This window comes from Apteryx mantelli, chromosome 3 (genome assembly GCF_036417845.1).
Source record: "Apteryx mantelli isolate bAptMan1 chromosome 3, bAptMan1.hap1, whole genome shotgun sequence".
NCBI classification, from domain to species: Eukaryota; Metazoa; Chordata; class Aves; order Apterygiformes; family Apterygidae; genus Apteryx; species Apteryx mantelli.
The window spans coordinates 46,192,178-46,220,147 of record NC_089980.1 but is presented as its reverse complement, the minus strand read 5'-3'; the positions used below and the strand labels follow the sequence as shown (position 1 = coordinate 46,220,147).

The 27,970-nt window shown below is 41.0% G+C and overlaps 1 protein-coding gene and 1 long non-coding RNA gene across 3 annotated transcripts in view; one reads left to right on the top strand and one right to left on the bottom strand.

The window, feature by feature from the left end:
• Positions 1–16,205, bottom strand: part of RMDN2 (regulator of microtubule dynamics 2) — a 51,593-nt gene extending 35,388 nt beyond the window's left edge. Inside the window, exons 1-5 of one of the 2 annotated variants that reach the window (XM_067293276.1) lie at positions 15,693–16,205; positions 14,699–15,171; positions 6,993–7,188; positions 5,922–6,024; positions 3,817–3,877 (exon numbers count right to left, since the gene is read on the bottom strand). In XM_067293276.1, the coding sequence (XP_067149377.1) occupies positions 3,817–3,877; positions 5,922–6,024; positions 6,993–7,188; positions 14,699–15,153 (815 nt within the window). In that variant the 5' untranslated portion in view covers positions 15,154–15,171; positions 15,693–16,205. Of the gene's footprint in view, positions 1–3,816; positions 3,878–5,921; positions 6,025–6,992; positions 7,189–14,698; positions 15,172–15,692 lie in introns of those variants that run through there. The other variant, XR_010883705.1, reaches the window with a different exon arrangement.
• LOC106485485 (uncharacterized) lies at positions 15,058–15,615 on the top strand. The gene is made up of 3 exons (XR_001292728.2): positions 15,058–15,144; positions 15,249–15,372; positions 15,531–15,615. It is a non-coding gene; the product is annotated as an uncharacterized lncRNA (long non-coding RNA).
• Positions 16,206–27,970: the final 11,765 nt, after the last annotated feature.

Genomic DNA, 27,970 nt, shown 5'->3' with positions numbered 1-27,970 from the left:
AGCTAGTGATAGTGAATAGTTACTAAAGAACAGCATACAAGTATTTAAAGATAAGATTCAGAAATGCTTAATACAAACTGAATTGCAACTTGCAAGAGACATAAAAGGCAGTAAGAAAAGGCTCTATAAATATAGTGGAAGGAAAAAAAAGCCACAGATGGAAGTACAGACCCACTAGTAATGAGATATGATGATGAAACCAACATGGCTGAATTATTCAATCTTTTCTTTGCATACACCCTTCTCTTCCCTCCCCACCCACAAGTGTTAATTGTAAGCAGTAACAGGGGATAGGACCACAGGCCAGGAAAAAAATAGGCTTGTCATTTAATCCTCACTCATTTAGTAAGCCATAATATATTAAACAGTTTAACAGAACATGAGAAATAATGCATGAGTTAACAATACAGATAGCAGCTATACCAAACATCAGTTAAAAACTCAATCACACTGATAGAAAATACCAAAAAAACTCAGAAATGAGAAGGTACAGAGAAGCAAGAAATCAGCCAAAACTTTCCTTAGGCAACAGTCAGCCAACTTTTTCATCAACAGCTAATACAGAATGTGATAGCACTATACAAAAATGAGAAAACTGCATAACTAATAGATGGATGTATCTTATACAGGTTAAGACCATTTTGTAGGGTCTTCAGTTAGCTTATGCAGTTTGAGAAAACTTTATACTGGTGATGAGATGAGGAAAAAAGGATTTTGGTATGAAACGGTGTTGCACTCGCACAGAGCATGTATTCATGCCGAGCTGCTCATCTCTAGACAACCCAAGTTCTCACTGTGTATCTACGCTCCTATTATAGTCAATAGGGACCCTGTTCAATTCACAGCAGCCTGCCCAAACACAGGTATCTACTGCCACTGGAGATGCCCTAAGGTTTCCCACCTGTTCCGGTTGCTGGCTCAGAAGGGTAGAGACCTCCCAGGGGTCCTGTGTTATATCTGCCATGACATGCAAGCATCCTGTCACATCAAATGGTACATACACCTACAATGCAGACAGTGCCTTTAGGTGCCAATCTGGAGTTGGGTCCTGCCCTTCAACTCTGAACTCAGGTAAAACTGGTAAGCCTTTCTTCCTTAACTGACCACTCGCTAGTGATCTTATTCCTTTTGTTTAACTATTTGTTAAATAATACTGTTTAGACAAAATCACCTGTAGCTGGTTGCAGAACCAGGGTCAGTGATTGTACCACTGGTTCATGTGAACCTGCGAATCATTAAAGGCGTTCCAACAAGTTTTGTCCTGGGTTCATTATCTTCCCATATTTTCATTAATGACTTCAATAATAACCAGAGAACAAACTTATAAAATAAAATAGTACATGGGAGGAAATGCAAGCACTTACTACCCTAAATACCCTTCATAAACCAGAGAAATGGTCTGAAATCAACATGAAATCAATGAAACATGAGTGTAAAATACTCACCTAAGAAGGGGAAAAAAATATATATGCACAATTACAAAACAAGTCTATTTCGTTAAGCAGCAGCACAGCAGAAAAGGATCTACAGGGACCACAGACTGAATGAGGGTTGGCACGCTAGACAAAAAACGTACAAATGTCTTTCTGGAGCATATCAACAGGGCAGTCCATTCTGTCCTGTATTTAGAGCCTCAGTTGGAAAGGTATACCCAGTATGGGACATCACAATTTAAGACTTGCACATTGAATCAGAAAGACTTCAGAAAAGAACAATAAGCAGACAAAATATTTGGGGAAAAAAATTATTACACCAGACTATTCACATCTGTTATGTCCATCTGTACCACTAGAAAACCACTGGTTCAATAGTAATAGATAAAAACCTCACATTTGCTTGCAACCCAGATACACAAAGGATGAAAACTAAGCATACAGAAAGACCTTGCCTGTAACAAAAAGGAGTAGCATACAAAACACAAGATTTTCTTCTTATATCTCTAAAACAGGCTTTCTGAGCTAACTCTGGAACACATCTCCTTACACTTGTAATTCTTCCCTTACTGGATATGCCTGCCAGTATGGGATCTCACATCTGAAATCTGGCAGACCACCTACATTTCCCTGAACACTGTGAAAGCTTTTGTCAGCCCGGTTTCTGTAGCCAAGTTTATACTAGAAGATTTTGTCAGCCTCCCAGGCAGCAGGTGGGAGGACTTGTGTGTGCATGTGATGGTATGTTTTTTTATACACACAGTTCTAGCTGAGAGGGGTAGACCAGCATTACCCTGAAGAAGCGACCACAGCTGTGGTCAGGCAATTGGCAGAAATGGCTACAATTTGCTTCCAGCAGGTGTTAAAGTTAAATGGGCTTTAATTCACTTTGCACTGAGGAGAGATGCTCACATGATCCTCTTCTGCTAGCTTTGCTGCCACTGTAGCAACCTCCAGCTGATGGATATTAACAAGCAACTGTGTAAGGGGCAAAGCAAAGGCTGGTATCTTTAACTGCCACATTATAGCTAGCTGAGGCCTAAGTCTCACCTCCAGGCAGGCATTGTCACTACTTCCAAGCCACGGGAGAGAACAAATGCGAACCTATCAGTGATGGCAAAGCTCCACTGAGATTAAACTTATTTCCACAATGCATGACTTCCAGTACCCCATCGTTACAAAGCAGGTGTTTGGATCACTAGCTGTTATGAGCACAAGGAAGAAAAACAATCACAGAAGTATGGCAACACTCAAAGAAACACAGCATGGAATAACATAGCTATCTTTGAAGTTTAGAAGGAGAGAGAGAGAGCAAACACAAGAGCCACCTAATTAAATGTAAACATCTGCATTTAATCGAGTATCTAAACCTGAGTTAGCTGACCTGTGCTCCCTTTATTGGCAATGGAGATGTAGCCAGCTGAGCCTAGGTAGAAGTTCATCTCACCCTAATGCAGATGTGCAACATGGACTCATATGAACTGCACTCCAGAAGTACCTACTTCATTCTGGACTATGAAGAGAGCCTGGGATAACAGGATCAGGTTTAGACACATAAGGTTAAAATGAAATCCCACCCTACATGTGTGATGGGGGGGAAAAAAAAAAAAAAAAAGAAGAAGAACAGAGAAACCAAAATGGAATGAAAAAGCTAACAATATTAGAAAAGAAAACACAGTTTCAATAAAATTGATTAATAAAATAGTAACCTGGAACTATGAGCTAGCTGGGCAGAATTATTTTTCACCCAACAATGCTGATTTGATAAAAATGATATAAATTTGCAAAGACTTAGTTACTTCTGGCAAGGTCTACAAAAATCAATCCAAGTGCCAAGCCTGGAGGAAAATGCAATAATCAAAACAAAAAGTCAAGAAGTTAACTGAAACCGAGATCATGCTCTCATTGTCTATTCTTAATTACTAAAGTTTAGATGGTCAAAATTTTGGCAGGGTATTTATTTTTCATATGGATAAGAGAAGTAACAAAATAGGAGGTCAAACTACATTATTTTGAGAAAGTAAGAGAAAGTTGTGAGAGAAAGTAAATGGAAAACAATGGCTTCTCCGAACAGTAACAGATACTGGTTTAAGCAAATACTCCTATATTTCATTATACTTACTGAAATATTGTTAGTGATGTTTCATCTGCAATAGTAAATGCTTCATAAAATATTACTTTGAAGTAATTTTATCTGCAACTGATTGAGTTCTATAAAACTATGAAAAGATATCAATGAATAATTGGTGAAATTGATGTCCAACTCCAATATGATAAATGTCACTTGCTGTGGGCAGTCTTTAGAGCTGGAGACTGCTGTCTTTTTGGTTGGATCTGATAAATACAAACAACTTTGCAAAAATGCACACTCTTGCAAACTTACCACTGATGACTCTCTGCGTTCCTGGCATCCAGCTGGATGGCCTTTTCAGCTTTAATCTTTCCTGTAAAAGGAGTATGATATATTAAAGGATTTATTGTATTCTTCTACATTTTAGGCAACACCCAAGAACCAAGCAGTCAGATAAATTCTAGCTGCAAAGAAGAAATTGCTCCTTCTTTTTTAAAATGTTTAGATGAACAGTGTACCATTATGGCTTTAAACTATTTACACACACACATATTTATATGTATATAATTTTAATATTTTCTCTTATATAATTCAGTTCAGATTCAACTGAATCGGGGAGGGATTGGACTGGACTGCTGAAAGAGGCTGTGGTGTCTCCAAGAGGGAAGATCCTTAAAAACTGGTTAGAGAAGCACCTGTCAGAACAACCAGCAGAGCTGTTTTCCACCTTGGGTACGGAAATGAACCAGGTGAAGTTCCTTTCCAGCACAATGATCTCCATTAAGTTCCACTTTTAAGTGAGTAAAGATGACAGCAGATCATTTGATCAAATCCATGCTCCCAGTAAGAAGTTCAAATGAGACGCTTGCTGTTTGCAAAGTCTCAGCTGCAACCAGTTAAACCACACTGACATTTCTGTATTACAAGTTAACTTCCTAAAAACAAAGGGCAGCATACACAGTCCTCCAACCGAGTGGAATGAAAAAACACAATCTACTGCCAGCTCCCCCACAGTCTCAGTCTCTCTGCATCACTTCCAAAAAACAGATGAAAAAGGCTGCCACCACCCACCACTTCAGGAGAATGAGCCAAACATAGCTGATTACTCAACACCTAAGACCCAATTTCATTCCACCATTCCTTACCTCTCCGTGTCTTTTGCTATGCCATTATCTTCCATCAGTTCAAGCTACCTTTAATCACTGGTAAAAGCAAAGGCTCCAATAACAGAGTTTACCATTGTGTTTTATTTTTTGTTATAACCCTCACTGGACTGGGTGATTTCCATGCAAAAAAGTCAAGTTGCTACCAAAACAAAGACAGTATTAATTAAATAGTTAAGACAGTGTAAGTCTTCATAAGCATTTAGATGACAACAGGATAGGAATGGGGACCTTGGACAAGCTGAGGTTGGCTATGGCATATTTAATGACAGCACAAAGGGTCACATTGCCTTTGAGGATAACAAAGGGTAGTCAAAACTACTCTTTCAGGGATGTCACTGACAACAGAACATGAAGCAGCAAACAAGGGAGAAGAGTTACAAAAGACAGAATAACCTGAACTTGGAATACAGTTATAAAACCTTTAATCTGGTGCAGTAAAAAAATGGAGAGGCAATGGAGAAAAAGAGGAGAGAGGCATATTCTCAGAGAGAGGCAAAAAGGATTATTTTAAGAGAATGTGTTGAACAGACAGCAGAAGGGTGACATAGGTAGAAAAGAACTAGGTTTTATTGTAATCAAAAGAAGGCCCAAAACAAAAGGGAAATGTAAACCACTCCTCTCCCCAGTATGCCTCTAAACAGTGAAAGAAAGGGCAATGCCCTTAAAAGCAACATAGAAATCAGAATCTGCTTGAGGTTAAGTCGTCAAACAGGACACCTGGTGAGAGATGCCTGGAAGCTGCATCCTCAGTTGTCATACACGACTATTGTTTCTGGTAGACAGTGTTTCCTGATTCCCAAAGTATTAGCCCCATGACCACCACAAAAGAGGCTGCTGATCTGCAGGACTGCTCCTTTGAATTAAAACAAATCTTGGCTTTGCCCTTGCATTTATTCCTCTCTCCCAAAGGTGTAATTAAGAAGCTGTGCTGACAACATCTGTCTTTTTTACATTTTGTTTCCATCTGATCCTCATTAAAATAAAGGATTTTAGGACACCATCCGGAGCCAACTGCCTTCAACTGTGACTGACAACACTTCTACATCATTTCTGGATCTCTCCAGTGTGAAAAGAACAGACTGAAGCTATATAATGTGGCAGTTTGTTGTGCAAAACATTTTTATTATGGTATACAAGCTCCCATTTATTGGACTGAAAATTGCTTGGGTTGAAAAACTTAAGCATGAGTGCTCCAAGCATGTTTCCCTACATTCAGACGACATTTTACATAAACATTTTTCCTTGACTTACCATCAGTAACATATTTTTTCTTTTCCTCAGCATCTGTAGTCATCTCAAACAGATCTCCATAAGCACGAGCAACTCTCCAAAGAAAGCCTGCACAGTTTTCATACTGAAAGTAGAGGACAAATGGGTAATTAAACTCATCAAACTGGGTAATTAAACTCATCAAAATTAGACTTATACAGTTTCCTTTCATAATACTTAGAATAGGTTTGAGGAATACTACATGAATCTTTGGTATTTTGCATCCTTCTATACTAGCTTTCCTATGTGTGAGAACCATATGACCAATTTTTCCACTAACAAAGAAGAAGATAACTTTTGGTAATACTCTGGAATGTCTAAATAGGTTTTATTTTATAAATCATTTTTACAGGTCTCTTTTTATTAAAAATAGAAAGGCAATCCAGTAAAGCACAATAGGTTTCTGAAAGTTATATATTTTCTTTAGGTGTGAAATAAGCACTGTATTCTCTCACAATTCTTATCACATCTACCCATCTGGATATTTCAATATATAAATGGCAATATAACCGGAAATAATAATATCTATCAAATCAGAAGAAACCGATACACTGAATTAAGCACTGCACATCAAACCACTTGCAAATTTCATTAAAAGTTACACATGTGCACACAAAAGTTAAAAGTCATACAAAGTATACCAGAAAATTATAAGCAGTCTACAGACTCACTGTTTGATTTCTTCAGAACATTTGGTCTGGTTACTACTTAATTCCACAGGACTTTCTCATACAGGCCATTTTAAAACCAGTAAAAATACATATCATTTATCTAGGAAAAAGCCCACAGTGTCATCCCCCACTGCATGCAAGAACACATACACCAAACAGAGTCTTAAAGTTATTGAACCTGGATTGGCTATAAAATAATAAAACTTCTATGCATGCCCAAGAGGAATATTGGTAATATTTTTTTTCACTGTATTTTAAAAATAGGCATGGAATTCCATCTTCTATTCCTGTCTGCATTTTAATGCTTACATTAAGGAAGTTCCCAAATACAGCGCTAAGCATAAGTTAATAGCAACATAATACTAAGTTTACCCTTTAATACCTTGTCCTCTTTCTCAAGCAGCAGTCTGAAACTCTCCTTTTTATCATCCTCTGAACCCTTGTGCAAACTGTCCGCCTGCTGTAAAAGATTAAATAACTCTTTTTCTTCTTCCAATCTCACAACAACATCAGGCGATTTCATCCATCCCTTTTCTTCCTCAGACTCTCCTTCAGTATCAGTATGAGCTGTAATATAACTAAAATAACAGAAAACAATAACTATATTTTCTGAAGATACTGGCAAAGCATTGTGAAATTCAAATGCAAAAATTTCAGAGCACGATTTCTGCCAGTTGTGAAACCTTAAGGGAGTTTTTGTTCATGGTATCAAGCTTTTTATTACTTTAGCACCTCTATCTTCAAAGGGACCGCATGATCATAATTCCAAACATAATACGCAAGTAATTACACTATGTCCCCCCTAACAGGGCACTCAAAAAGTTAAATACATATTAGAAACATGTGTGTCCTTGTGGTTCAAATGCAGAACACTGCAAATCATAATGCATATTAACACATGTTTTGTAACCCTGAAGAGGCCTCTTCAACACTGTGCCTCAATCTTCCAATTTTTTGAAATGGAAGAGCTTACCAACCAAAACAGGAGTGCTTTAAGAATCACACAATGTTTTGTTAAACACTTTAAAGGTCACAGACACAATTTTAGATACAAGCAGTAACATCATTATTGTCAATTTGTTTACTTATTTCTTTTGTACATTCTGGAGATCAGAATATCTGATAATGGGAAACAGCTTGTATCAATTCATTATTCTTAGTGCACAAGTAGTCAGCACAAGACAGTCAAGGACAAACAAATATTTACAAAAGCCATAAATTCCATGCAGAGATAAGCAAGTGGCCTTACTGTCCAAAGTGCTAAGCATACAATAGGGTCCTCAAATTTCAAACAGGAGCAACTGAACAACATTATTTGTAAAAGTAGCCATTTGCTCATGCACTAAATACGGACAGAAAAGCCTGATCTTTTGCATTTCCATTTTTGAAAATGTTGTTCTTATGAAAAATAGTAATTTAAAAGTATTATCTGCTAAGTTCAGAGAATTTAAATGGTCACTATGAGCAGAAAAGAAAGTACGAAACATACTATATGCATTAAGCAACTCTAACTAGTTCAGGACAGTAGTACTACTTTTTTTCTGGAAATATAACCAGTACAGAATGTTAGAAATATAAATGGAACTTAATAATTATAAAAATAATTATGGCTTTTAAATACTCTGTTTTCAATAAATTGCTATAGGAAGTGACCAGAATTAAAACACCACCAGATACACTTGTTGTAGCCTGTAATATGCAGTTGTAAATATTCGTTTAAATTACAGAACTGCCAGATGTGGCATGACAATTTCTCTGCAAGATTAACCCAGTAATATGGGAAAGAGGATTCAAAAACTTTTGAATAGGGGAAAACCATGTTCAAATGGAAAAAAAAAAGCACAGCAGAGAAAAGAAGGGAAATGTCATAGATATCCATAGAATTATAACACCAAATCTTGATACTGCTGAAGTCAAAGACAAATCCTATGCTGTATGCTGCAGAGTCAGTGTTTGTGCACAGTGAATGTTTACTTTGGTTTCCTGATGCATCTTTAAAAACACAGCATATTGTTCTTCCACAGTTACTCTGAAGTGGCTGCAGAGCTACATCATATATAGAGAGCACAAGCAAGGAACACCAACTTGACCAGAAGTGCACGAGATTTGGAGGGTAGGTCGGATGTTTGAAAACCACCCGGTTTTGAGGTATGTTTGAAAAGCACCTTTCCTGACTTGATTTGGGTTGCTCTTCCAATTAAAAGAAAATTTTGTGCAGTTACCTACTTTAAATTGTGGGTGCTAGATAATATAAAGTAGCAATGACTAAACAGCAAAAGGAATTACAAATTCCTGAACAATACTGTAACACTCTTTAGTTCCAGACATTTGGGCAATGCATGATAAGCCACCTAAGCATCTAGGTATGAAAGAAAGGAATCAGTGTTTGGAATTCAGTGTTGCTATTAACATCTCTAGCTTTGCTGCACAAATGTCTCAAATTTCTAAAATCATTTTGATTCCAACGTGGGAAAACAGACAAAAGTGATTATCACAAGATGTTACTCTGTCAGCAAAAATGGAAAGGCCAAGGTTGGGCTGAGAGCCACCCCTGTCCCTCCAAACAAGCTCAGCAGAAATTTTCAACAAACTGGCATAACCAAATATCAAATTCATGCAGGTTAAGTCATATAAAAATATTCTTCCAGAAACTCAAATGAAAAGAAGCGTGCAAGTAAGGTCACGGACTAACAGCTGATGTGGAACCTATAAGGAGCAAAATATAAAACATCATGGAAGAATGATCTCCTAAGATGAGACCATACTGCATTAATCCTCTTCTTGTCCCGCTACTCCCAGAGAAACATGATTGCCAGATCACATCTGTGCTGATGAAGAGGAGGAGGCAGGACAGGTCCTTTATTTCTACCCCTCACTGTCCTGGGAAATTCTCTCCCACCTTCTGTATTTCTCTGTCTTATGAGTCCTCAAAGAATTTAAATGTGGAGCAGACCATCTTAAACCTTGATAAGAATGACATATATTTCATTTTACTTGTTCATTTGCATGCTTTAAAGAAGGCAAACTAGTACCTCTTAATCCATGGAAAAATGAAAAACACCAACACAGTAAATAACTCTTCTCCTCCCCATGTAAGGCAATACCATTTCTGGGAACTGCAAAAAACCATACAACCCTGTGCTTGCTGACCTAAGTCAAAAGACACAGAACCGCATAAGGGGCTGGGGCATCTACGCAACCAAAAAAGAAGAATGCCATTCTCAAATGAAAGTAACACAAAATTTTAAAATCTTCTCCTAGTTTGGCCCATGAACAGTGTTTCTCATGAGAAGGACAGAAATCAATTGTCCTGATACCAATTTGTCCAAGGGAATGCAAATAATTCTCCACACTTAAGCTTAGACATGCTAGTTGTCTCCCAGAGATGCATCAGCATTCCTCAAAATTTCTGTTTTCTTCCCTCAGAAAATTGACAATATTCCTGAAGTGCCTTCAGAGGGTCCTCTCCTCCTCTTCCCTCCTTCCCTGGCTCCAGGCCTTTCCCAAAGAAACAACACAAAGCTGACAGCCTTTATGGGGCTCCAGGACTAACTTGTGACGAGTTGCTGCCTCACTCGTCAGGCCCCCCGGCAAACTCCTACATTGGTTGGGAGCTACTGAGGTTAAATGACAATAAGGTAATTTAATCAAGTATAAAACATTATACATCACTTGAAACATTTTGCCAAACTAGGCATAAAGAATGTTTCCTGTTTTGTTTCTGATTACATGAATTTTCTTACTAGCTCTCTGTTCAATCCTTAGCTTAGTCAGACTAAAATATTTATTTTAAGCATGAAAACATAACATGTTAAGAAGGCAATATGGACTTTTAAAAAATAAATAGCTGGATTTTTCCTAAAAGCTTGGGTAAGGTGTACTTCATCGATTTGAACTGAGGCCAGTTTTACTTTAAGATAGGATACCCTTCCAGCTACTTAAGGACAAAATAAGAGCCTAAAAGATATTGTTGATATAAAACTACAATAAGAAGAGCTAGATAACCGATTTCAACAAACTAGTTAGCTGGCGTTTATATCTGCTCATTCTAGAAGTAGAGGAGCAAGCTGTACATTATGAAGAACTACACTACAAAACAGATTTATCAGTACTAAACACAAGAAGCATAAGTGGAGATTTTTAACACAACCTAAAAATCTAAGGGATGATGAGAGTAATCCAAAAGGCAAATTAACAATGAAGGTGGAAGAGTCATTACAGTTTGCTTTACAAATGTTTCCTATAACAACACTGATAGCTGCTATTTTACCTGGTATTTTCCTGAAAAAGGTTTTATCAAATGCTGAAAAGGAAAGTGAATACTTACATGTGATAAAAACACTGAGCAGTATCTGACAAAATGCAAGCACTTTAAAAATGTGTATAGTCAGTGCCAACTTGTTTCCACCTTTATTACCAAAACATTTCATTTAAAAGAGAAAAACAGCAATAAGACTGTAAGGAGCAACAATCAACCAACTGGACTTCACTGGATCACAAAGGGCTGTTCAAAGTTCAAAGACCAAACGGAAACCAGGCTGGGGACTCACCACGCTGTGGTTAAGCGGCTCAGTAATCCAGGCACCTAATATTGCATTAAAAAACCTGAGCTACCTGGTATGCAACACTGCTGTGGTATAAACTCACTTTGCTGGTTCAAAAACTGTTTTGGAGTAACTTTTTATTGGCAGGCACCGGGCCTAACCAGGCATCTTATCTGTTCACAACACTCCAACTTTTAGATAGATCAGATACTATCTTTTGTCTCCCAGCCAACATAAAAAGCATAAGCTGGCACAAACACTGTCTAATCCACTCCAGCTAATTCAATAGGAAGGTGATTATGTGTCAACACCTGATCTGGATCAAATTTGCACTGTATGACCCAGCAGAAGGCAGATCCATTTTTAATGATAATGGCCTCAGAGCAGAAATCTCCCAGACCAGATTCTCAGGTCAGCTGAGGATCGCACTGAAAATGTATGGGCAGCAAAACTGAATGAATTGACAAAAAGTGAAATAACACTCACAAGCAGCCAAGAGAAATATTTCTCCCTGGGGAAAAATTTGAAGAAAAAAGCTTTACTGTGGTCAATCTTTCCGGTGACTGATGCCAAACGTAATTTGAAAAGCTTGGGTGACAGCTAGCCAAAGACTGGTGCCAAACATGGCACTGATGTCACTGGTTCATCACTGCTGTACTAGGGAGGAATCAGCTTCAAAATGACAAAGAGGTCAGAACTAGGTGAAACACTCCATCCCAGCTGATCATCTAGACACCATTTATTGTATTTGTAAGTGAATGAATGTTACGAATCCTCATAAACTAAAGACTGAGATCTCTGTTAATGAATGATATAAACTGAAACAACCTATTAAGAACAGTCTATAGGAGCACACAGATTATAAACAATGGGCTCTTCAGCATCCATTTAATGTACGATCCATTCAGCATACCTTCCATTCAGGCTAGCTGTCATTATGTAAAAATGTATCTCATTTATTCTAAAACATGTGATATTTTTTCACTTCCAGAAATATATGATCATTTTTGAAATGCAAAATACAAAGCTTCTCTCTCCAAAGTGTTGAAGATCAACTGCAATACTGAGAATAAAACCAGAACAGATCAAAGCCATGAAGACCACAGGTGAGCCTGCCAGCGTCAAATATTTTATGGAAAAAATAGGTAGTATTAGGAGAAGTCTGCAAATCTGAAACCAATGTAGTCATTCAACACAAGTCCATAAAACACTTAAGATTACTTCATTTGTCGATTCCTAGCATCTACCCATGTATCAGTTAAAATCAGAAGTGCTTAACAAGCAAAATCCTGTCTTCTAGACAATGAAAATATTGCTTGACGGTGAAACATATTGTATGTACTTTAGATAAATAAAGCAACTGAAAAATAAAAAGAGGAAGAAGATTATTTACCAAGCACACAAACTAGTAACTGAATTCAGTATCATGCCTGAAATTCACTACAGAACAGCATAAAGCAATGCACATGGTCTGACACCTATAGCACATGAAGTGGTGATGCACGTTAACTGAAAAGTAGTGTATGGTGCTATTGTCTCTCACTGCAAATTCTCACAGAACGTGCTCTGTCAGTAAAGCTACACATGACCTCAGAAAAACCTGTATACATCAGAACTGTACGTGAATTAAGAATGACAACCTACTTCTATCTGCAAGAGAAAGAACAGAAAGAAAACTAATTAATCAAATGAAACAAAACTATCTTAAATTCAGAGGAGATATGCAAAACAATCAATGAGTACTGCTTAGAAATTACCTTCAAATATATGCACAAGTAATTTGTGTTAGTTAAAAAAAAAAAAAAGAAACCTTTTCAGAAGAGATAAAAAAATAGCCTTGGTAAAGCACATACCCAAATGACTAACACTATCTATAACCTTGAATTATCTTCCTTCCTTTCTTCTGGCTGTAGGCAAACACTCATTAGAGAAGGTCTTTCTTAAGGACACATTCAAAGCTCTTGCACACAGAGTCATTTTTCTGTTGGGTCATCTTGCAGCTTGTTTGTCACACAGAAGAACCTGAACAGACAAGTTTCCTTTGTAAATTGCCATACTGCTACGCATCTCTCCAGACTACAGAATGTAATCTTCTTAAATGCTAGGTATGGTATAACCTCTGCATTGAGCCTATGAATCTGATAACTCATAAACTGGTTCCTTAGTCTTATCTACATCTCCAGATATTTTATATGCAATATAAAGGCCTTTGCAAACCAAATAAAAGACAAGTCAAACTGAGAAACTAATAGAACTGCAAAGTTTCTACACCATATGAAGGGGAATATGTCTTTGAAGATCCCTGCTAATATTGAAGCATTTTAAAAAAAAGAGTAAGTACTGATTCATAATAGAATTGGCAGGTCTCAAAATACAGAGTCAAAATACAAGGCTCATGAAGCACGTGGGCTGGGAAGTAACACAACAAAAAATTCTCCCCACAGGAACCAAAAAGACATTTTAAGGAACTCTTCAAAAAAAGAGTTTTATTAATTACAACAGACAGCATGTTACTGTCTTCAGAATATTAAAGTATCTTAAAAAAATACATGAATCAGGCAACTTATAGACATAATGATGCCTACGCTAGTATGCATAACATACTGAGGAGGTGGCACAAAAATTCAGTTGCTCCAAACATGTTAAATTGCATATAAGCATCTAATTTGATTATATCAAAATAAAGTTAACACGCTTCATTGTGGCTTATCTGCATAAATAAATGCTAGGTGCATGATACCGGTCTTGAACTAGAGACAAGCACATTGCAATCAGAAGAGAGTAATGTCATCACCATTTTTACATTACTGCTGTAGGGTGTATCGGGTAACATAAAAACACAAAAATACAGTACCTCCCTCAGCTGAAGCCTATAAAAGAATCCATGAACCACAGTGGGACTCCAGAAGTGATCAAAACTAGGAACTTACTAACTTACCGAATCAGTGTCCAAAATCCCTCATGATTTTTAAGACAGGGAGAACTGGATGCAGTAACAAAAATACATAAACATACAGCTGTTTGTACACGTGTTGCATTCAGACATAGCTTTCACAGCAACGCAACACCCTTTGGTAGAACAATGTAATAACTCACCTTTAAAGCCAATGGAAGATAATTATCATGAAAAGCACAAAACACTCCTACAGTTTGAACACAGCACTGGCAGGGAAACACAACTACTTTTTTACTAGCTCTTTTAAAATCACAGCATTATTCTGAACTTTGCCTTCTCATTACATAGCTGTGGAGCAACACTGCATCAGGCTGTTACCAAAAGCGCCCTTAAAAAGCTGTATTATGCTTGGTGTTGAATGCACAAGTTAACACAGGGAGGAGTTAGAGACGGTCACCCAGAGTTTCCTCTGACTTAAAAATGACTAATCTGAATTTTTAAAGATTTTTTCCTGAATACAGAGAAACATAAAATACACATAAAACAAAAGAGAGTAGGCTACTGTTTGCAATACACAGTTTCACATATGTAACAACACAATGTGCCCTGCGTGTATTCTGCACTATCCACGACATATTCCTCGCTCACCCTCCTTCACTTTCCGCCTCCTCCGAGCTGGTGGCTTCGGCGGCGCCGGGAGCCGCCTCGGCTCGTCTCCGCCTGGTCGCTCTGTGCGACGGGCTGACTCTCTGAGCAGCCCCCTTCCCCTGCAGCTCCGCTCGGACAAGCGCCTCCAGCTTGGGAAGAGCTTCTTTCAGGAATTTCACCTCCCTCTTCAGCTCGTCCACGCTGACCAGCAAGCCGTTCAGTTTGTCCAGGATCTGAAGCTGCCTTCCGTGCAAAGCCAGCACCGCGCCCTGCTCGCCCCGAGCTTCATTTTGCAAGCCTAGGGCATCAAACCGTTTGCCCACGGCGAGCAGGGCAGGTGCACTCACGGCTGCGCCGGGTTTCCGGATCTTATGGTACCAGATGAGGAACAGGCTTATTCCAGCGGTGCCTGCCATTATGCCCAGTATTAGTCCTTTATTTTCGAAGTGAGACATTTCCGTGCTCTCCTGAAACTGTGAGACAACAAGAACGCGGGGGGGGGGGGGTGAAAAGTGCTTTCTTGCTCTCACCGAAATACTTTGCTTTTAAGCCATAAACGCGTCAGTCAGCAGTAACCGGTGCGGGCTGTGGAAGTTGCAGCACCGCCGCAGCCGACTCTACAACGCAAGATCATGTGCAGCGACAGCGACCGCGCTGCACCAAAACCAGGACGGGTTAGTATTTCTTTTTTTCTTTTTTTTTTTTTGGTGGGGGGGGGATACTCCTGCACCGGCACCTGCGCAGGGGCGCAGCCTTCATTTTTTACCTTTGCGGCAACTTAGGGGGTTTTTTTGTTTGTTTTTGTTTTTTTTGTTTTTTTTTTAACGGGGAGAAACTGAGGTTCCGGTCGGCTCCCCCGCCGCACAGCAAGAGGACGCAGCCGCCAGGCCGCGGCCGGGCCCCCGCCTCCCCGCCGCCCCCGCAGCCGCCGCCGCCGCGCCCCGGCCGCCCCGGCCGCCCCCGCAGCCGCCCCGGCCCCGGCCCCGCTACGTACCGGCGGGCCGGGCCCTGCCCTGCGCGGCGCGGCGAGGCGCGGCGCGGCCCCCCGCGGCTCTGGCGGCGCGGCCGCGGGGCGGCGATACCCGGATCGAGGGGGCCGGGCCGGGCCGGGCCGGGGCTCCGCCGCCTCCGCCCTGCTAAATAACTCTGCATTGGGAACCTGAGGAGGACGCTGGCCTTGCGCGAGGCCGCCCTGCAACCTGGGGAAAATGTGGGAAGTGATTAAGGTGGAAAAATGGGTATTCTTTCAGTATTCTATAGTTTTCCTAGTTACAAAAAAAAGTACAGTGTGCTCCTATGTTCATAATCTGAAAATTTTAAACTGAGGGCGAATCTCTTCAATTTTATGGAAATGTTGCTAAAATAAAACTATTTCCAAAGAACAAGTTTCATTACGGTAAAGGTAATCGTTTTAAGTTACATAATCCACCAGTGGTTTTAAGGTGGAAGAGGGTAACATGTACCTTCTTGGAGATTGTATTTCAAATGTTGCTCAGGAATGGTAATAAAAAAAGTGTTTGAAAACCTTTATTTGTATTTTCACTCTTAAATATTATTTGCCCAATATCTTTCTATAAGCCAATTAAAACAGGAAAGGTTTTTTAAATGAGACTCAGAGGACAAAAACAACACAGACCTGAAAGATTACGGGTGCAAAAGCAAAGTGGATTTTTTTCAATGATAAAAGATTTTCCAAAGTCAGCATCTAAGGCCGCAGGCCTTAGTCAAACAGCCTGTTTTCTAAAATAATGGCCATGAAATCCAATGTCTACATCTGCCATTAGTTTCTCTGGGATGCTCAGCAACCATGAAAATCAGGTCACCTATTTGGTCCCTAACGTGTCATTTGCTTTGCATCTGTGGCCATTTTACCAAGAAAGAGCTATGCAGAAGTGAGGAAGTCATTACATGCATGTAGAAACCTGCCAGAACAGCTTGCCAAGTTGGGACAGAAACACTAATTTACCTAGATTTGGCATAACTAAATTGGCCTAAATCTGACAGCCGTTCTAACAAAATGGAAACAAACTTTTTTTTAAGAGTGCTGTTATCCAGCATGTGGATTTCTTCCCAGTTCAGAACAAACTTTGTCCCTAGTGTCCTAATAAATATGTAAGTCCAGACCACCTTCTCTATAAAGTGGTTAGATGCCCATTACTTGTAACTGTGTTTTTAGCCTTACTTCCTAAGAAGACGAAGCTTATGCTCCCAGGTGGTCTGTGTGCTGTCCTTCTGTCAGGCAATACCATGACACATTCTCCACCCAATAACTTCCAAACCTGTAGATTAACTTCAATCAGTTTTCACAGAAGAAGAAAGATGCCAAGATACTGAAGTTGCAACAAGTTTCATGAAGGTCAGCGGCTGCAGGGCAGTAAGACCCTGCTGGCATCTCTCCCCTCCCTCCACCTCTGCCCAGGGCAAGCACCCCTGGTTGAGCTCCACACACCAGACCCCACACCAGACACGTGGGCATGGACCACCAACCTGCACACAGCACTGGTTGTTTTAAACAGACCATGTAGCTTAACTTGTCTTTTAGAATATTTTGAGCTTAGACAGTATTTTTGTGTCATATTTAACAAGTTTATTATTGACCGGTTGTGTTTAAAAGGTGAAAGAGCAATTACAAGTAACCCATGCATGTTTTTTCTAGCCAAGATGAAGTGTCCCTTTACCAGTGTTCTAATTTGTGCATGAAAGGCATTCAGATTTTAAAATCTATATAAAATTCTTTAGCTGTAATTTTTCTGTAAATTTGCTTTTGTGGTTTGCAATTTGTTCTGAAATAGTCTTACAAACTAGAGATAAGTCTACTGCCTGTAAGGAATACAGAAACTTTAAAAAGTCCAGTCCATAATATGTTAGCAACACTTTATACTTACTATTTCAACAGTTGTCTTGTAAGCATATAGTTGAACCTCGTTAATAAATTACCAAATATTGTGAAACCTTAAATACCTTTGACCAAAACTGTAGCCAGTCTGCCAGAAATCCTGCTGTTCTGTCAAGTTGTATTGAATTCTCCTGAATCATTTGCTATAAAAATAGACAAAATTGTATCTTACATCAAAGGGAAGGGAAGAGCATTCACCATCAGACTTGTCACTTATTCTCTGCTGCTCTTGCCCTGAACAATTGTATAGAACTCTTAATTAAAAATTAATACATTGGAGTTAAAAGGAGATGGGCAATTGCACACTGATCTTTTCTGTCTTCTTCAAGTAAAGACATACTGTTTAGCCTGGTTGCCAGAGGAGATAAGCTATTGTCACTGCACTGTCTTCATGCATGTGTGTGTGCACGTGTATCTGTACCGCTGCATCCTCTCAGATATTTTTTGAATCTTTGGCCAATCTCAGTCAAATTCAACAGAGAAGTGAAGTTTTGACAGGTTACTTTGAATTAGTTAGCCACATAGTGGAGAAAGTCCTGAATTAGTGCCCCTACTATAGAGACTGCTCACCCCTCATTATGCAGTTGAGAATCCACCCAGAAGAAGAGCACCCTATGTTGTGCAAGGACAAGAAAAGCTTCAAACAGCGCTTACCTTTTATTAGATGTGAGGGAATTGAACTACATGATATAAGCTGATAGGAAACCTGGTTTCATTAGCTCAACTGCACACAGAACCATCTGTTTATTTATTTATTGTGTTGATAGGATGCAGTGCTGCAATTTCAGCTAAGAACAAATGGTCACTGATGTCATGGTATTTAAAAAGAAAAATGTACCCACTGTTCTGTTTCTTTGTGTTTCTTTTCATCTCACCAGGAAGTTCAAGGACATTATCAAAAGATATTTATGCAAGCTATGTTAATTGTTTAGGCCAAGGTGCACAACTCAATTTCCTTGATGTCGGAGTTGCCAGTTGGCAGTCCAAAAGGGTTTCTGCATGTTGTGTTGACAACAACAGGAATAAACACTTAAGGTCACATTAGCAATAACTGCCCAGCGCTGCCTGATGCCTTCACAAAGAGAAATGGCCCTGGGAGTGCCTGGGTACGCTCCAGGCATGCTGCTGGAATTAATATATTTATTCAAAGGATAAATGTGCGAATAGTCATAAAAGCATAAGAAAGGGTGTGTGTGTGTACATATAAATATAAAAACATGTATTTTGCATATATATATATATATAATGTATATATTTCTTGGGAGACCATCAGAACTTTTTATAAATACACGTGCATGTGTGTACATGTATTTCGCATCACCCAATTGATTTTCTTCTCTCTGTTTAATGAGAACTGACCTTTCTTTTCTGCCTCCCTAAGCTATTTCAGGGTATATTGAAGTATTTTAAAGGGTTTTATGATTTCCATCTGCATATAGCAGAGTGGCCCTTCCTGAACTCCACAGATGTGTCACTCCATCAAGCATGGCCTAATACATGGCACTGCAGGACATCTGCAATTCCACATAAACGCACAGACCTCATCAAGGCAACATGATGTGTTCGTCCTTCCCTGCTGCCCCAGGTCTATACTAGCATTTCTGAGCTTGTCGAAAATTCCCCTTCTGATTTCAACTTTCTATCCAGGCTGCTAAGACTATGTGCATGTTAGCAAGCAGTGTGGACCAAGAGTGCATCCGCAGGCAGAACAGTCGGTGCTGTGGACGTGACACCCACACTGTGCACTGTGCCTACGTCTGCCTCGCTCTAGCCCGATCGCGCAGGCTGAGAGTCCGCACACGGCTGCAGCGCCTTAGACGCCCTGCTGCAATGGGCCTCCCCGAAGAACAGTTCATGCCCCAAGCCTGCTCCATGGGCGAAGCAGAGCTTGCTAAGTGGCGACAGCTGGGAGATTTGCTTCAGAAGTGCACACCTCATCCAACCTAAAACATTACTCTATACATACATATTTACGCTATGTAGCGTAACAGCCTCTCCTAGGAAAGACAGAATTAGCTGGGGCTTGTAGTATAAAAGTAAAAAGTTGTGAAACTTTGGCAAGGCAAGCAAAGCTATAATAGACAAGTTTCCACCTGCCTAAAAGCTGCTTGGCGGATGTCTGTATCCCTGAAGACATCATTTAAATATCAAAGTTTCCAGCTGATACCAGTGCAAAGATTATCTTTAAATAGTTTTCTAAATAGAATGACAGTTTTCCTCAGCTTCCCTTCATCTAAATGAAGTCTAAAATGGTAACTATTTTTACCGATAATAATTTGAGTAAATATAAAACTTGTCAACATTTCACATTTTTAACATTGTCTTTTGGTTTGCTGGTAACAAGGGGTTTATCTCTGGCTCTGTTGCAAACTTGTATGTGTCCTTCAGTAGTCATTTCATCATTTAGCACCTGCATTTGTCTATCTATCTGCAGTACTAGAAAATGTTAAAGCTGTATCTATATAAAAATATAGATATTTTCACAGTCCATTTACTTTCTATTCAAACGGTTAGGAAATATTAATTTAAATGCTCATTTGAACAATTTCTGAAAAAAAGTTATAGAAAACATCTTCACGTTCCAAATGGCAGTTCTAAAATTTCTTAGTGATTTTAAGCATGCAAAATTTTATGAAAAATTTGCAAGTCACACACAAAATTTCAAAATATGCTTTATTTTCAAACAGACAAATGGAAGTTTCAAAATTGTGTTTTAAAGGTTCCAAATCCTATTTTCGAGACTAAGGAAATATGCAGAGAAAAGCCTTCAAAACACAGATATAATCACCAAATCTAGTTGATCCTTGAGCATAAGTTCACATTTTCAGATAATGTGACTGCATAAATGTCAGTGACTGTGTTGGGACTAAATACATTACAGGATTCAAAAAGAGATCATGGAGGTTACATGCCCTTCATTCTGACTGAGGAAAATGAGGGGAACTAAGCTTCACCTTCCTCCTTTTCTTGGACTCTGCATCTGACTGCATACAGAATAATTAACTTTGGTAGGCCTATACTGCTGAGTGTTTTCTATGGCACAAGCATGACCTCATTGTGAACCAAGAGATTTAGGAGGTTTCGATGTGACACAGTGTGTTGCACAGTGACCCAGGTAGGAGGGAGTTAGTGCATGGCAGAGAGGTAGCTTCCCACCAGCAGCCACGGCGTGCTGGCAAAGTGGTTCCAGCTTCACTGCACGATCACTGGTGGGCAATGGCGACTGCTAAGTGCTGCAACAAGCAGGAGGAAAAGGGGTGAAACCAGAAGAGTTAAGGGGAAGCAAACACTCTTAATTAGTTACAGGTTTTTAGCTACACACAGTAACAATATAGGAGTTCTACTATATACAATGCGCACACACACACACACACACACACAAATATGTATATACACACAACATTTTAGTTTTGCAGGTTGCTACAAATCCCCTCCTTTGCTTTTTCAGCAGGGGACAGGCCTGTTAATACAAAATGCCAATGTAGATTTTATTATTTTAATTGCTCTTTGAACCTAGTGCTAGCTTTTAAGAAGTTTGTCCTACCCGATTCTGAGTTACAGAGTCCAGAAAATTTAAAAAAATAAAAATAAATCTGGCAACCTTGCTGCATTTTGGTGAGGCAAGTCTCGCAAGCCCTTGCTCATTAATAGTACTAATGCTGCCACCGTGTGGGAATAAACGCTGTAGCAATTTCAACGTCAAGTTAGCCCTCTGGTAGAGAAGTGGGTATTAAGAACGAGTGTCAAGAACAGTAACAATAGCCTTTTAAATGTTCGCATGTTTTCATTGTTATAATTTAAATGTTTTCTAATTAGAGCAATTATAGCACTCAACCTGTGTTAATGTGATTAAAACAGTAGGTTATATGGGGAAGCAGTATTCAGTGTGGTCCAGAAAAAGATTTGGACTTTCTGACTACCTAAAATTTTGTAGCATTTTTCAGCAGAAGTAACAAAATCCATCCCAGTTCATTCAGGGGTAGAAGGAGTACTGCTGTCTGTGAAAGCAGTGAAAATGTTTCTTCCATTGCCCCTTTTAGCCACCATAGCCGCTTCTTACAGCCACTACTTAAAGCTACTGCATTGTTTCTTAATATGTAGCTTTGAAAATCCAGTGCTAACGAACAGCTAGAAAAGCATCTTAGCATTACATTATTTTTCTGAAACATGCACATTTTTGGTCAGAATAGTTGTTTTGGAAATGTTTTCATTGGCATGTGCTTTTATATTCGAAGTGAAATACCAGTTGTTTCTGAGGACTACTGAGTTAGGGATCCGGCCTGAAACAGAAATTGCACTGACAATTTAAACATATTTTTCTGGTATTTTGTTTTCAATTTCAAATGCTCATGCAAATACAGCTTTGCACATTGATATATACATTAAATACTTGATAGACTTTTATTACATACTGATATAACCCACCTTAGCAAGTTACTAAGCAGTTTCTCAAGTCCATCCATCGTCATAAAGCATATACTTAGTGTTTTACTGAATACACTTGAATTGGCAAAGTGGGGCTTAAGCAAACAAAATGTCTAGACAGGTCAGAGACAGAAAGAGAAGAGTTTTGCTCCAGAGCCCAGAAAATTAATAGTGTGTCAAAACAAAATTGTTTTGACTAAATTTCGATTTCAATGGGATTGTGTCTGTCACTTTTTAAATAGGATGGGGGTGGAAAGGTTGGTTTAGTTTTACTGGTATTTCAAAGACAAGAAAACAACTTCCAGAAATACACTAATGTCCAGAAATAGAGTATGTCTTTAAGAGGCAAACTTTTAGATACTTTTAACTATTTTTTTAAATTTATGCTCTTTAAAATTTAGAATAGTTCCAAAGCTGTAAAGGAATCTATGGATCTGCATTCCTTGCACAACTAGAAGTCCCACTGAGGGAGAAGTTTGAAGCATGAATAAAATCTGGCACTGCACTCTAACACGTGTGACGCACATCAAGAGTTTCTTTGAAGAGCCTACAGCACATGAGGCAGCAAAGGACATAGACAAGTTATTAGCTCATCATTTTGCATGAGATCCTGGTTCAATAAAACACCCGTCTGCCTAGAAAGAATGCTAAAAATGTGCTTAATTTTGAACTCACTAAAGTGCTTTCTCAAATCAGGGTGCAGAGGGATTTTGTAAAGCTTCAGAGTGTGAAATCTGTTTGATCTTAGTGTACTTCCTAGTCATTTGTGCTAGGCTACAAACTGATGTTGGGCAATAACATTTAAACCTTTCTTGATATTTTTATCGAAAACAGCATCATGCCAGTATAATGTGTCATGTTGCTATTAAACCTTTCGGGCCATGAGGTTGGAGCTGCTGATGAGGGCAAAGGTATTTCTCTCTTTCCCACCCCTTGTTAACTCCCTGCTCCCCTGCTGCTCTGGGCTTCAGGGGGATTTCATGTGCTCACAGAGGAGGGTGGGACAGGAGGTGGCACCGCTTCATGCCCCATCTCTGTGCCCAAGGGCCACCCCTCCTCCAGCACGACCCCGCAAGGCCTGCTCCTCTCCAGAGCCCGCTCCTCTCCAGGGCCCGCTCAGCCTGCACATGCAGAGCTTTGCTGCCCACCTTTGGGGGTCGGGGAATATGACCCCCACCCCTGCCCTTCCCCATGGCTGGAGCGGAGCTGCCCTGCTGGTTGCACTGCTTCCACAAGTGGGAAACTGCGGGGGCAAAGTGGGGCTCCAGCCAGGCTAGGATGCACAGGGCACAAGTCAGGTATTGCAGATGCTGCAATACCATGGTAGTAAGAGAGCATAATACATTGGAAGTGCATATATTTAGAACTGCAGTGCTACTATTGTATTGACAGGTTGCTTATTATTCCTGCAAACTCCATTTTGAAGGCGGAGCTTGTTTACCTTCTCTGCTGTCTTTCTGTCTCTGACTTGAGCTAATTACCTAGCAGCAGTAGACAGAGAAATCCTGATAATAACCACCAGCAGAGCACTGGCATGTGTCGATGATCAAAGAATGATTGTCACTCTAGACACTCCAGTCTCTCAAGACTGGATAGCTGCCCAGCACAGAAAGCTGTCCCATAGGTCTTGCAGAAGCGAGCTGGCACGGAGAAATGGACGTCTTGTTATCATGGTCTTCTGGAATTCATAGACTTCAGCTCCATCCACCCTACGTTTTAAAAGCTGAGCTCAAGGCCAGACTGTTGATCTAAGGGCATGCTCTCTGGGTACGGTTTAGCCGTCATGCCTAGGATAAAAATGTGAGAGCACTCTTTAGAGTGCTCTCAAGTGCATATTAGCCTATAGATGAGCCCAAAATGCTGTGTTTGGTCTGCCCATCTTGCAGTTTCCTATTTGCCTTTATGGGAGGTGACTTGGCTAATTTTAGGAAGACCATATAACCTTGGGTCCTCTCTGCTGCTGCAAGGGCAGGTTGAATTTAAAGACTGACTGACTTCAAGCTACCCTGAGGGACAAAGCACATACACAGAGTCTATGTCTCTGGAGTCCTCTGGATATGAAGTCACTCTGGATCCCCAGGACACAGCATAGATGCAGTCGCTGTGACCAGCTGCTTGCAGCTTCCTTTTCTGAGGCAAGAGGAAAGTCAGGTCGTGTAAAAAAAGAGGCTTGTATGGCAAAGCACACAGGGAAAAAGGTCGGTACTTTGCCTTACCTCAGTCCTTTCCTAATACCAAACATTTCCCATTGTAAACCCCAGCTTTTTTCTGCACTTTTATTTTAAATCAGCTATTCAAAAGTAGTTTGGCCGCTCAGAATAGCACATGCCAGCTTGAGTCAAATATGTGACAAATACAGGGTGGCTTCATGATAAGACATGAATCAAATGCCACCACATGACCCGAAATTGCATCTCTTGGTTCCCTGTCCCTGACAGTTTTGCTGGGGGAGCTTGAGGCATGGGTGGCCCATGTGATTTCCCCAGGCCTTGCACCATCCTGGGGGCTCCAGCTGCCAGACAGGCCGGTCCTCGCGACCCACGCCACGGCCTGCCGCTGCCGCACGCTGCTTCTGCCTGCCTGCCTCACCTGTCTTGGATGCTGCCACCACCCAAGAGCGCAACGACCAGCCTCTGCCCAGGCGTACCAGTACCGTCTTGTCCTCGCCGGCGAGACGAGTGCAGGCAGGGAGGGGACATGGCTGCTCACTGAGGGAGGGAGGTGGGGAGAAGGGGTGCTTAACGCACAGCAAGTTGGTGTAAACTGGCCATGGGCAAACAGCCTGGAAACTACAAATGTTTTTTTAACTAACAGAGGAGCTGCATTTTGAAACAGCCTTGCAATGAAGTGTAACGCATCAAGAGTCCCATGGGGTTTTGAGATGGGGTGTGGAACATGCAAGAAGAGGCGGGTAATGGGACTCCCTGAAGCAGCAGGGCGCTGGAGCCGGTGACCCAGGAATCCCTTCCTAATTCTGCCTCCTGTATTGTGTCACGGATCTCTGCCATGTCTGTCCAAGGGGAGCAGAGGAACGGGGAGCCCTCCGCAATTCGCCATGGGCCTGGTCTCTCCCCACACGCGACAAGCCCCACTCGCGGCTGTTCCTGCAACCGCTCTGGGCTGAGCAGGGAATCGCCCTCCTCGCGCTGGCAGGGCTGCACGGCCGCCTAAAAACGACACGAAGTATTATCATTTGAGGGAGACCCCCGCTCGCCTCAGGGGGCTCTGGGGACGCCGCAACGACCCGCTGGGGGTCGCGAGAGCGTCGCCGCCGCCACCCAACGGCTGGCGGGAAGGGCGGGAAGGGGGGCGGCGGCGCGGCCCTTCCCTCAGGGAGCCCCGCTGGGGCCGGCGGCCGCCGCGGCGGGAGCGGCTCCCGCGAGCGGGCCGCCGCCGCCGGGCGTGGGGGTGGGTCGCTGGGAGTGAGGCGGGGGGGGACCCCGCTGCCGCGGCTCTTTCTGGAGGTTTCCAGCAGTGCTCGCCGTGCCGCCGCTGTGGGGCGCCGCGCTCATACAAATGCGTTAGTGCGCAGTGAGACGTGCCGGTGGTTTCTGTAATTAGGGATGGGCTCGGTTCCGCTGAGGGAAGAGCCACTGGTATCCCTGGAAATGAACCTGTTTATCCTGAAGGAAACGTTCAGTCCCTCCCCGCCGGCCCCGTTTTCGTCCCTTGTCTCGGGACTTTGTGGTGCGTTTCCGAGCCGCACGTGGAAACGCTGAAATGCCTCAAGTTGTTGGTCAACGTTCCTGTGGGATTTCCAGTCCGGCAATAAACAGGAAATGTCACGCAAGAGTCCCTTCATATGAAATCCTTGGTCAAAACCGACGGCACCCGGCCGAGGTTTTCATTTAGTGTTTTTCTGTAAACGGCTACAAATCCAGTTTTGAAATCCACCTTCAGGCACCCGCCTAAGTGTCCTGACGGCAACAGTGGAACAGCTGGTGCTTAGCACTTGAGAAAATCACATGATTAAGTGTTACTAGATGGTCACTCTGGGTATATCTTAGGTGAATCTTAGAAGCCTGACTTCTCAAAAATTTTGGCCTCAAGAGCTTTAGATATTTTGGTGAAGTACTGAACATTTTAGTCACCATTTTTTTCTAAGAAGAGGTGAGGAAAGACAGATGATGATAGAAAATCTACGATCTGGAAAAGAAGAAAATAGAATGAGGGAGGAAAGAAGAACGGGCAATGGAAAATGAAGCTGCTTGAACGAACAGCTTGCTGCCACCCAAAGCAGTTGTCTTATTTTTCCCTGTGATTTTTCCCTGTCCCTTGCACTGAATCTAGTGCTCATTAGCTCTCGCAGCTCACTGACTTGACTAGTTTTTTGCAGAGTTAGTTTTCTGCCAGATTGGTGGGTTAATCAGGTCAAGGAGTTCAAAGAAGAAAAGAGGCACAAGAACATGGCCAAGAGTTGTAGGAAAGGGTGAGCAGTTCGACTGACTCAGCTCATCTCACAAATGAGAGCATCATGAGGGTGCGCCATTAATCAGGATTGTAGTAGCAGGAAAGGCGCATGATACAAATGGAGAAAGGAAAGACAACGCAAAAACTGCTTGTATCTAGCAAACACCTGTACCAAGAGGAGGATAACAGATATTTTCAGGGACTAGTTAGAGAGCAGCAGAGCTCTCTGTGGTGTTTGTTCTTGTTTGCAGTGTAGATCTGAACCAGAATAATTCTTGTGGTGTATCTTTGTGTAAGTTGGCTCTTAATGAGCTAGATGCAGTTCAGAGACGTGTTCTCTGAGTCTTAAAAAAAAATGTCGAGAGAAATGAAAACAGACAGCAAAACAGATGCACTGGAGAAAACTGGATTGATCAGAAATAAAAACTGAAAGTGAAAGCAAAGAAGGGAGAAGTAAAGGAAGGTGGAGAAAGTCTTCAAAATTTTAAAGGAAAGTATATGGCAGCACCAGCTGCTTGCCTGCTGAGCGAGCTTGTCTCCCAGATGAAGGTGGCCATGACTGGATTCCTTTCTCCTGATTTTAAGCATGTAACCAGGATGCATAAGTTTAGGCTTCCTATAAGTTCTGCAGAGGGAAAGGTACCTTCAAAGGGTAACACAGGCCTCTAAGTAGAATAGCTGTACTTGTCCGTCTTCTTCAGGTTATAGACCAGTCTCTGACTCTAGCTCCTATGTGCCTAAGGTATTCCAACCTCTGTCTGTTGCAAGATAATCCTTGTAGTGGGAGTAACTGGACTGTATTATATGGGAGGCCAGCCCATATGATCATCATTCTCTCTTTGGTCTTAAAAACGGGTGAATTTAGGTTCAACCTTTGGCAAGATGTCCTACAATCTTTTTCAAACTGAGATAGCAGGATGAGCAGACAGTCACGAAGCTGTGACAGCTTTGCTGCTTATCTTGGCTGCCTTCTCCTGAGGAGCTGAACAGCAGTCTGGTGCAGCAGAGAAGCTTGACCAGTATTTCTAAACAAACATGGGTCTCTCAATGCATTTTTTCTTATCTGTATCTCTTTTTTGATACTTTAATCTCTTTGAGGCAATGGCAGGCTTTATCTGTGATGGTACTAAAGACCATAATCAGTGTTTAACAGTAAAGAATAATAAAAGTTAGCTCCAGCTAAGCTGCAAAGCAGCATGCTTATGGACACAAGCTCTTTAGTTTAAAAAGTCAAGTTTCTACTCAGATTCTAGTTCATTTTCTTTGTAGCATCTACTTCTAAATACCATGAGCAGATTAAAATCATGCACTAAGCATAAGCTTTGTGTTTCCATCATGTTTCACTTTCTAATACATGGAAAAGGGTAGTACTAGAGTTGCAATGTAAAGAAAAAACATGATAGTTGTTCTGTTACTCAAACTAAGACAGCAAAGGCACAGTAACACTTTAAAAGTATTATGTGTTAGGAGCAATGTCCCTATTGATTTCAAGAGCTCAGCTTCAGTGGTTATAATTTTGGACTCTGCAATTTTGGTACTTA